General features: G+C 54.0%; 3 protein-coding genes across 3 annotated transcripts; 1 reads left to right on the top strand and 2 right to left on the bottom strand.

Annotated features, from left to right (window-relative positions):
* Positions 1-169: 169 nt before the first annotated feature.
* On the bottom strand, positions 170-1,321 carry AB675_5444 (uncharacterized protein; the record flags this gene model as incomplete). The annotated part of the gene is made up of 1 exon (XM_018145655.1): positions 170-1,321. One exon carries the CDS (start codon positions 1,319-1,321, stop codon positions 170-172), a length of 1,152 nt encoding a protein of 383 aa, XP_018001896.1.
* Positions 1,322-2,296: 975 nt separating this feature from the next.
* AB675_5443 (uncharacterized protein) lies at positions 2,297-3,239 on the top strand (the record flags this gene model as incomplete). Its single annotated transcript, XM_018145654.1, has 3 exons — positions 2,297-2,714; positions 2,768-3,047; positions 3,098-3,239. 3 exons carry the CDS (start codon positions 2,297-2,299, stop codon positions 3,237-3,239), a joined length of 840 nt encoding a protein of 279 aa, XP_018002055.1.
* A 163-nt stretch (positions 3,240-3,402) lies between these two features.
* AB675_5442 (Lysine-specific demethylase lid) lies at positions 3,403-8,759 on the bottom strand (the record flags this gene model as incomplete). The annotated part of the gene is made up of 4 exons (XM_018145653.1): positions 3,403-4,597; positions 4,647-5,237; positions 5,282-7,268; positions 7,355-8,759. The coding sequence occupies 4 exons, from the start codon at positions 8,757-8,759 to the stop codon at positions 3,403-3,405; spliced, it is 5,178 nt and encodes a 1,725-aa protein (XP_018002002.1).
* Between the last annotated feature and the right edge of the window lie 1,765 nt (positions 8,760-10,524).

Genomic DNA, 10,524 nt, shown 5'->3' with positions numbered 1-10,524 from the left:
CCATGAGCGATCATTGGCATTGGGAGGATCCGAGTCGATGGCAAAAGCCATAGCAAGTGTGCATATGCGAGAAATAGTAGATACATAGCATTCGTCGCAAGTGTTCGGTAAATGTCGCGGCAGCCCGCGTTCAATCTCTCCATTTTCGACTTGCGCACATTCTGAGATCCTATATCTTTGATGCGAGATCCTCCTTCTCAGTCGGCGTAGACTGCTGCTGTCCTGCGTTCTGCATCGTCTTCCACTGCTCCTCTGCTTCCTCCAGTGCCCTGTCCGTGCCGTCATCAATTTCTTCGCCTAGAACGCCCGCCAGATACAGAACTACCGCCCATCTCAAAGCAAGCTCCCTCGCACGAAAGCTCGCCGCGTCGTCGCCGCTCACATCATGCACTGCCCCTGCGATTACCTGGCTCTCGCTATGCAGCGCCCCGCCAGCCTTCTCGACTGCTTCTCGCCATTTCTCGAGAAGCTTATTCTGATCGACGTGTCCAGGAACATGCTCATCATTCCCAGACAGGAGGATGAGTGGCTCCTTCTTCCTTGACTTAGGCATCGGTTGAAAAACTCCTTCAGAGCCGCCAAAAGCCACGCCCCACGTCTTCTTCAACCACTCCTCGCTCGCATCACCGCTCAACAGATCATCCTCACCCGGCCTCTCGGGACTGTCCGGACTCGCCAGACTCAAGAACCGCTCCACGCTCAACGGCGCAGGCCCGAAAATACTGTTCGTCAAATGCATCGGCAGCACCGTCGTTCGCTTCTCTGCATCCGGCGTGCTGCGCGCTAGGTCCAGGCACTGCGTCCAGCGGAGCCGACGCTCAGCACTTGCGTCTGGGCCGGGCGTCGCGGTGTCGCGGTCTGAGACGGCGGCTTGCAGGATGATTCCGTCGACCTTTGCCCGCTCTGCCAGCGGGCCGGTGGTTTTGTTGTTGAGGTAGCAGTACGAGATGAGGTCTTGCGTGCCGGTGGAGTGGCCCATTAGCACGACTTTCCCGCTGCTGTTGCCGGCGAGGAGGTGCTCACGCACGAATTTCACGCCAAGATTGAGTTCCTGCGCATCCCTGCTGAGCGAGGAGATGCCAAAGCCGCGCATCGCGGAGGAGAGTTGGATGTGCGCTAGCCGCCATTTGGGCCGCTCTGAAGACCGAAACAGCTGGGCTAGGGATAGGGTGTAGTTGGGAGAGAGGAAGTTGTCGAACATGCCGCCGACGAAGAGGAGGATATTGGGTGGTGGTGGCGAGGCATGGCCGTGTGCGTGTTCGAAAAGAAGGAGGCCGCGGGTTGGGTGGTAGGTGTGGAGGGTTCCTGTGGCGGAGGGCATGGTTCTTGGCGGTGTTGTGGAGGGTTGAGTTGGGTTCAGGACTCGCAGTATGGGGGTGGTAGAGATGATTTGTTGGCGGGAGTGACGGGTGATGCTAGGCGACTTTGCTGCTCTGAATATGCCTATGCCGTAGAAACAGGGTGGATGTGGAGAGATGGGGTGGATGAATCGCCGAGGCAGCGGGACGTTCAAGCAGCCCTAGTGATGCGCTTGGAATTTGGACGGACGAGAGGAACGCATGAAGGGCTAGCGACGTGTAATAGGGAGATCAACGTCTACCAATTAGGGACAGCCCGCCTGGTCAAGGGTGATACGGGGAGATAGGAGCAATAGAAATGATGGAGTGGCAGATCTAGAGGAAGTGATATTGTCATCCGGTCTGATCAGCTGTCACATGAGACCGGATGACAAGCGGATAAATGTAGTCATCCGGTTCTACCAGGATTTAGATGAGACCGGTCGACAGGACGACAGCTTTAGTCATCCGTTCTTACTGGGGCCTACATGGGCCCGGTTGACACACCCATCCATAACTCGTCCAGTCAATGTTAAAGCTCTACGTCTCGTGCTCTCTCATAATCATTACCTTCTTTAGCCAAATCCCGCTTCTGCGGAAGCAGACACCCATGTGCCCTTGTGAGGTGTGCTTGTTGTGATTGACGTTTATTGCACGTGCGGGCGTGGGGGATGTCTTCCGAAATGAAATGCTTCCACGTTCGCAGGAGCCGCGTGCGAACGAATGCGAGGCATGAGCAGACGTGTTCCGCGGATGTCAAGACGGTTGAATTCACAGGAGTGTAGCGTTTCGTGATCGCAGAACACGAGTGTGGTAAGAGTCAGATCCGATGTTGCATCCAGATAATGCCAGTGGCAAGTGTATTCCAGGCGCCAAGACGTCATGACTTCCTCTCTACATAGGTACTGTGCTACTAGCAACGCATTCGGGGTTTGTACAACAGACTCGCAAGCATCACCATGCCTCACCTCACCCTCCCAGACGGCCGCACACTAGACTACGCCATCGACGGCGCACAAACCGGCTTCCCGTTCGTCTTCATACATGGCACGCCCGGCTCCGTGAATTCAACGCTGCCATCTCTGAAAAGCCTGTGCAAGCAGAAAGGCCTGAAGATCATCTCCATGTCTCGAGCCGGCTACGGTGATTCAAGCAGACACGCCGGACGGGCTGTCATCGACAACGTAGCGGATGTCAAAGCGCTGCTCGAGCATTTGGGCGTGGCGACGTGTGTAGCCGGTGGGTGGAGTGGCGGCGGCCCGCATGTTCTGGCACTTGCAGCAAAGCTCCCCGGGGTCAAGGCCGCGCTATGTGTGGCCGGCGTGGCCCCGGCAGATGCGCCCGATCTGGACTTCCTTGCTGGCCAAGGGCAGGACAGTAAGTAACGACCAGGATCCGTGCTAGGGAACCGCACTGACTGCTTTTGGTAGACGTCGACGAGTTCACAGCCGCAAGTGCAGGCGAGGTCGAGCTGCGCAAATTCCTGGATCCCCAGCGGGAAGCTCTGCTACAGGCGGACGCCGCTGGGGTGACCAAGGAGATGTCCTCGATCTTGCCTGAAGTCGACAAGCAGGCTATGCTGAAGAACGCCGAGCTCGGTCAGAGCATCGTTGATGGCTTTCAGGAGGCATTAAAGCATGGCGTGGACGGCTGGTGTGACGACGATCTCGAGTTCACTAAGCATGGGGCTTTGACTTGGCCGAGATCAAGGTGCCAGTGTTCTTGTACCAGGGCAGCGAAGACCTTATGGTGCCTTACAGTCACGGACAGTGGCTGGCGAAGCACCTGCCTCAGGAGAAGCTGCGCAAGCATTTGGTTCAGGGCGAAGGGCATATCTCGATTTTTCTCGAATATGTGAATACCATGATAGACGAGCTTCTTGAGGTTGTGCGGGCCTATTAGAACACCCGAACGCGGGAATAGATAATGCGTTGCGCCCTGCCATCATCCGCAACCCACCGCATCGCAGCAGTGGCTGACTACCTTAGGTACACCTTACAAATGCTTTCTAACGCTGAGGGTATCATAGGAAATGCCCGACATTTGCCATCCCCGTTCATTCCCACTAGTTCTGATCTCCGGAGAACATATCGTCAAAGTGCTTCTCGACTCCCTCCGCATCCTCAAGCCCAGCATCGTCATCACCTCGCTCTTCAGTCTCAGCCATGAGCTCAAGTGCTTCACTCGCATGGCTGACTTCATGCTCAAGATTCGGAGCATCGTTGCCATTGTCACCCTCCGCCTCGTCGCGAGCAGGATCCTGCATTTCGTTGAACATCTGGTCGTACTCGTTTGCAGCAGGTGGTGAGCCTGGCCCCGCAGGACCGTCGGCATTAGCAAGTCCGTTGCGAATGTCGTCCTCGCCCATCGATGGTCGGAATGTTGGGAATGAGAGGCCATCGTTTGCGGTCTCGGGCATACCTCCGGGCAGCATTGGGCCTGCATCATGCGCAGGACTGAATAGTGGTGACGGCGAGCGAGCGGTGAACGGTCCGGGATGAGGGTATGCGGAATCGAATTGGCCAACACCACCTGCACCTGTCAATGCCGGATCGAATACACCATTCTGTGGAATGTTGCCAGTGGACGCTGTCCGCGGCATACCTGCAGGCGTAGCAGATCGCGCGTGTCCTTGATGAGAAACTCCAGGACTTGATTCAGACCCAGGTATTGGTGAGCCCAGACCAGGCTTCGGCATCAGCGCTGGTCCTGGAGATTGACCATCTTGAGTCTTCCGCCGGTTGTAGTTCTTCGTGCGCAGATGCGCTGGCAGATCTTCTGGCTTCTCCACACCCATCTCTTTCATCAACTTCTGCTGCTTCGTAGGTCGCGGCTTTCTCGTGGACAGACTGGTGTTTGCTATTGGCGGCGGCTGATCGGCGATAGGCTGCCACTTGTGCAATTCCTGACGGAACAGATTTGTCTCGTATGCCAGTAGAACTTCGGCTCCTTCGATCTTTCGTAGGTAAAACAGCATCTCAGGCATTTCCTCTTGCGTGCGACAAAGCTGATTGCCATTGGTGTATTGTCCTAAGAAGTCTCGGAAGTCCTGTGCCTTATCGACAATACGCTTCAGCAATTCTTCCTCTTCCGGCTGGAATGGAAGATCCGGCAACTCGTCCTGCCAGGCCTGAAGGTCTTCGAGTTTTGGCCGAGCTGCATCACGAGGGATTTTTACTCTCCAGTCACAGATTGGGCACGTAAACCATTCGGTGTCTTTCACTTTGCCTCGAGCGAGTTTGAGACACTTCGCGTGATACCTGCAAAAAAGTTAGTAACGATTCACACCAAGGCATAGGGAGCACTCACCAATCGTGGCAGACCTCACACTCGATCATCAGACCCGCCTCGGGCTGACGGCAGATGCAGAAGACTGGCTTCTCATCTTCCCCAAGAGTCTTCTCCTGAGGACCGTCTGTCGGGCTCGCCTCGCGTGATGCTGGTTCAATGGGAGGACGGAATGTGTCGTTCAAGTCAAAGCAGAAACTGTTCTTCTCCTCCACAAACTTCATATGCTGCTCTAGAATGTGCAGTGGAGCATTTGCCTTTCCGAAGAGTTTCTTGCCACGCCTCATCCAATCCTCATGGCGTCGCAGCTCTTTTTCAAGGTCTGCTGTTCCGTGAGGCTTGCCGTTCAGATCTTCCAAGGCCTTGACGACATCCCGAACGTGGATGTATGTTGGTCGCTTTCGGAAGTCCGGGTCGTGACTTTTCTCGACAAGTGTGATAATTTGGCGCTTGGCTTCGCGGTTCTTCGCAAGGATTGCGTCCATCTGAGCAAGAGTGTCCTTGTTGACGGGGAATATGTGGGCTTGAACCTGAGTATGCAATGACTCAAGCTGAGGATAGTGTACGTCTTCTGCTGACATGACCTCTTTCGTCTTCGACTCCCAGAATTCACTGCGCATGTTAGTCTGATCCGAACAACCGTGAAAGGTACGTACCCTTGTCTGACGACGTCCTTCAAGCCTTGCACTTCAATCGATTGTGGATCGATGTCGAGTTCTGTGACCTTTTCCAGAATAGCTTTACACTCATCGAGGGTCTGGTTGCCCATGTCATTGCGTATTGCCTCGACTTGTGCAAACCATTGTTGGCAGGCGTGACGCTTCTCAAGCCCTGTCAACTCTGGCATGGCTGCCATAAAGCCACGACCTTCTTCGAGCAGGGCAGTCAGGTCCTCAAGCGATGCGTGCTCTCGCCCGGCGCAAAGCGGCTTGACTTTCCGTCGCCATTCGTTCATGGTGTCGAGCTTGTCTTGCAAGTCGCTTAGTTGTGGAGCAGAGAAGCTGAGTTGCTTTCCGTCTTCAAGCAGTTCTTTCATTCGTTCCAGCGTCAATTGCTGATCGTCTTTCTCGGCATCTTTGCCACCGACCGACTTCTTTCGCCAGACTTTATCGTTCTTGCGACGATTCTGCTGCTTACGCATGAGGTAGAGATTGGCTTCTTCGACCCACAAATCACATTTCTTGACGAAATCCGACAAGTCCTCAAGTCCGGGCAGATGATATGGAATCTTACTGCCTTCCGAGAGAAGAGTGTGCATTGATCGCAGTGCAGGCGCGCTTTCGTCCTCGAGAAGTGCATCAAGCTTAGCGTGCCAGGCCTCAGGTACGTTGGCCTTGTCCACCACTTTCTGCACAAGAGTGTCCAGCTCATCATTTGTATGGCGGACACATAGGCTGTGGTTTGGGCCGCGCAACCGCTGCTCTGGAGGCTCTGAGCAGCACTCCATAACATCTGGGTGTAGCAAACAGCTAACCCTTCCGCTCTGGTGACACCTGAATTGTGAAAAGTATGTGTACGCTTTGCAGTGATAGCATTGATAATCTTCTTCCTGCACCTCCTTGTCCTCGACTATTATTGATAGTCCGCACTCCGGAGATGGCTGAGGCGCAAGCGTATCGTAGGTGCAGTCTTCGTGAGGATGTAGCTCCTTGTGCTTGGTCACGAAGTTGTTTCGTTCTGACAGTTCACGATCCCTACTTCTCTCGAGAGCTGGTGCTAACCACTTCGAAGTCTTGATACTGGTATCGGCTCCAGCAGCCGTGATCAAAAGCTCGTCGTGACTGAAGCAAGGCTGTTTGTGGAAGTCTCGAAGTCGCTGGACACTTGTATCCCCGAACGGTTCCCAGTCTGCTGGCGCGAAGTTTACAGCCTCGTTGAAGTTGAAACCATGGTTGAAACCAGCATGGTACGCCTGGGGGAAAGTGATGACGAATTCACCAGCACGCTGATCAAGCACATACACATCTACACCCGCTCGCCTCAGCTGATCCGGCGGTAGAATTGTGACAAGTTGGAAAAGTAGATCGGGTTGACTCTCGAAGAGCTCGGGAACGGCCTTTCGCATAGCATCCTCGAACTTCTGAGCATCTTTGCCGGGTATGCCATACCACGTCTTCGTTGATCCGAAATGTTGGTAGTTGGCCGAGTAAGCATAGTGGTCTTCATTGTGCCAACAGAATGTCGAGAAGCACATTCCGACGTACAGCCATGGAACAGTCATGCCAGAAATGTCACCCTTGATGTGCCTGAACAACGACTCTTCGAGGAAAGGCATGACGTTCAAATTCCACTGATCTCGCGAGTATGGGTTCAGAGGGTTCTTCTCTATCGTAGGGAACCCGCTTCCGTGTGTTGTTGAGTGGATGTCCGCGCCATATTCGACCTCCACAGACTCGGTGATGTCTTCCACGAGTCGCCAGAACTCGCGCTCGACGTCGTCCTCGGTAGGCCGCTTGGTCGTACCAGTGACTACGTCGTAGTTGGTCCTTTTGGTTGCAAAGTAATGTTCTTTGAAATTGTTGGCCTTCTCTTGGAAGACCTTCAGTGAATACACGCTGCCTTCCTCAAAACCGTAGTCGTTGGTGCCGATGAGGCATTTTGAGCAGTTCCAGTCGAAGTCGGGCATTGTTTGCAGGGGTGGTTCTGCACAATATCGATGGTAGCCAAGTTCGCAGTTCTCGCAAAGTATGATGTTTGCTGGGTCATCGGACTTGCCACATTTCTCGCACTTATCGCCGAGCGACGCGGTCCCGACTTGCCCTTCATCTGAGGTGTTGCAGGACGCATGGCCGGCATGTGATTTGACGGGATGGCTGGGCCGTCCTTCTTTGGTCGTTTCGCTGGGTGCAAGCCGTCTGCGTCCATCTCGTTCGGAACAGGATCTCCATTCATACTTTCATGGCTGATGGTGCGCTTCAACGGATTTGTTGTGCCATTCGGCATCAGATGCCCATCCACTGGTGGCCGAGGTGCTCCACCATTGACAGACGCAAAACCACCAGCATACATTGGCGCAGCTGCGATGGGCGGAAAACCTTCACTTTTTATCGCGGGAGCAGGCGGTTGATGATTCACAGCCATGAAGCCCGATGGTTGCTGGTTGACAGCTTGAAATCCACCAGAGTTGACAGCCATGAATCCCGCAGAAGCGGGTCGAGGTGCTGGCTGAGGCGCTGAATCAGGCGCAGGCGCGGGCGGCAACACCTGTGGAACGTACTCAGGGGGATGTGGGGGATTTGTGGCATGAGGAGGATTGACAGTAGCATTCAGTGCCATGGACGCTTGCATGGCAGGTGATTCGACTGGACCGCCTGGCATCATCGGAGGAGGTTGATGTGCTGGAGACGCATGCTGCGAAACCGACGGCGAGAAGGCTGCCTGGTTGTACTCGAAGTCCGGAGCAATGCCGCCATTCGCTTTGGCTGCGGCCAGCCAGCTCTCATATGGATGGAGCCAGCGTTGATAGGAATTTTTGAGTGAGGTCGACAATGAAGACATGATTTTCCCAGAGTAGCCCAAGTCGCGGCCTATCTCAGCCCATTTCTTATCTCTGCATACCTTTTCGAAGCCGCCTCGAATTTCGACAGCCTTCTTCAGCTTATAGAGGTCCAGCGGGCGCTTGTCAACGCTGGGAAAGCGATTGAGCTGAGTTCCATATTGTCGATGGAACTTTGATAGTTGATCCAGATAATGCAGATTGGTGCGATTCCCGCCATCGGTCTCGTTGATCGTTTGACGTCTTGTACGGAAGTGGAATCGTTCGGTATCAATAGCGAAGTCCGGATTCCATGAATCTGGAGGCACGATCTTGCAAATGCCAAAGCGACTGGCTTCTGCATGAATGCTTTGTATGTATGCCATAGGATCTCGAAACTCTTCTTCGGTTGGTGTATATGTGGGTGCTTCGCGGAGATCATGCGGTCGTGAACGTGTAAGCGGGTTGCGGACTGCCGATGGACCTTTGCGCTCGACTGTCCTCAAATCCAACGGCGGAGCACGCCTTGCGCTGTATGGAAAGGGCGGCGCCGCAGAGGGCGCCATCGGCGCTACTGTAGACATGCGGGTGGTGGAGGGCGGCTTCACAACTGCTGAAATCGCCGTCGGGCCACCGCCCATCGCAGGTGGATTTACCATCTCTTCAAGCAGATATGTGGCCTGCAATGAGATCGATATATTCGAACATTTGGTCTATGTGATGGTATGCGCCCTCCAGCCAACGCTAGGATTCGTTGAAAAAGCGAGGGAGGATATGTCTCATCGACCGGCTGGAGCGCTAGCCTCGTGGTACCGTGGGAGTGCAGGAAGAGAGTGGCCACCTAATAGTGCCAGGTGCAGCACTGCGAGTGACCGCTTACATGCGGCAAAATGATGGGAAAGTAGTCAGTCACAGGAGCAGGACGACAGATGTTGTCTGCGAGATTCAAGTTGCTGTAGGAAACGAGATGTGATGCGGAGGAAGAGAGGGAGGGTTCATGCCTATTCCGCCTCTAAATCGATAGGTATGGCAGCAGCGATCATGGAGCGTAATCCTAGCTTCGGCTGCATGTGAGGTGTAGAGCCAATTATATGCTTGCATTTGACTCCACTTCGGGCGCGACCTCGAACCTCACTGTATCAAAGAACATATGGCCACCTATATGAACGACGCGTCAAACATCGCTATATTCATACGAGCATCGCAAATTCACGCCATGCAAAGACACAAGTTTTCAAGATAATTCCAATTGAACTGACATGGAACTGAAGACTGTTCCAGCCTTCTACGGCGTGTATCTGCTTAGATCAACGGTTCGAAAGTTAGTAGTGCTTGTGTGACTCAGCTGGCATACCGAATGCTAACATATGGGCAAGAGCGAGCAACTATATAGGATCCACTCCACATCCAGTCCGCCGCTTGGGCCAGCACAATGGCAGGGTCAAAGGTGGTGCCGTACGGACATCACGTGCCAGCTTGAGACCATGGGAGATGGTGTGTCTCGTGTCTGGATTCCCTTCCAACATTGCGGCACTGCAGATGGAATGGGCTCTCCACAATCCCCATCTCACCCGACACATCGACTCCGATAGCCGCATATCGTTTTCAGTCACAAAAATCAAGACTGACCGGAAGACTGGCAAGACGCGTCGAAAGCCTGGCAGACCAAGTACGTCGATGCTCGAGAAGTTGTCCAACTTGCATCTCTTGCTAAGGTCGCCATACTTTTCCCAATGGCCACTCAAACTTCAGTTCTTCAGCGAGGACGTATACAAGGCCTGGCAATCTTGGTGCGAACGCACCGATGAGCAGCTTCATCCCAGCATCGACGTGACTCTGGATCTGCCACACGCACGTGAGGCCGAGGATGAAGAGATCACGTCCGGTCAGAAGCCGAAAAAGAGAAGAAAGGTCGACCTGGTTGGTAAGGGTGGCATTGAGGGCATCGATCCAACGTATGCAGGCCTCAAAGACGTTCTGCAGAAGGGTCGATTCCTCCTTGACGAGGACGACGGTCAGAAGTGTGCCGCATGTTCCAAGGACCTTAACTTAAGAACCGACCTATACACTGTGTGCCCGCACGGTCAGTGTCAAAGCTTGAGCCACGTCAATTGCCTGTCGCGACATTTCCTTAGTGAGAACACAGACACGTTCATGCCCAAGACGGGGAATTGTCCTTCCTGCCGGAGACCTCTAGAATGGCACTCATTGATGAAGGAAGTGACTCTGAGGACCAGAAACCCCAAGGAAGTAGCTAAGCTCCTGAAGAAGAAGCAGAAGTCGACAGGCAAAAACGGAGATGAGCTGCCTGACGAAGACACCGAGGATGATCTGGAGGTCGAGGAATCCGATCAGGAAGAAGAGTTCGCCATGGAGATAGTCGAAGAAGATGCTCGCTCTGAGGTCAGCATGCTCTCGCTTTCC

The sequence above is a fragment of the Cyphellophora attinorum genome (assembly GCF_001299255.1).
Source record: "Cyphellophora attinorum strain CBS 131958 chromosome Unknown Contig8, whole genome shotgun sequence".
NCBI lineage: Eukaryota > Fungi > Ascomycota > Eurotiomycetes > Chaetothyriales > Cyphellophoraceae > Cyphellophora > Cyphellophora attinorum.
This window is presented reverse-complemented; position numbering and strand designations above follow the sequence as displayed.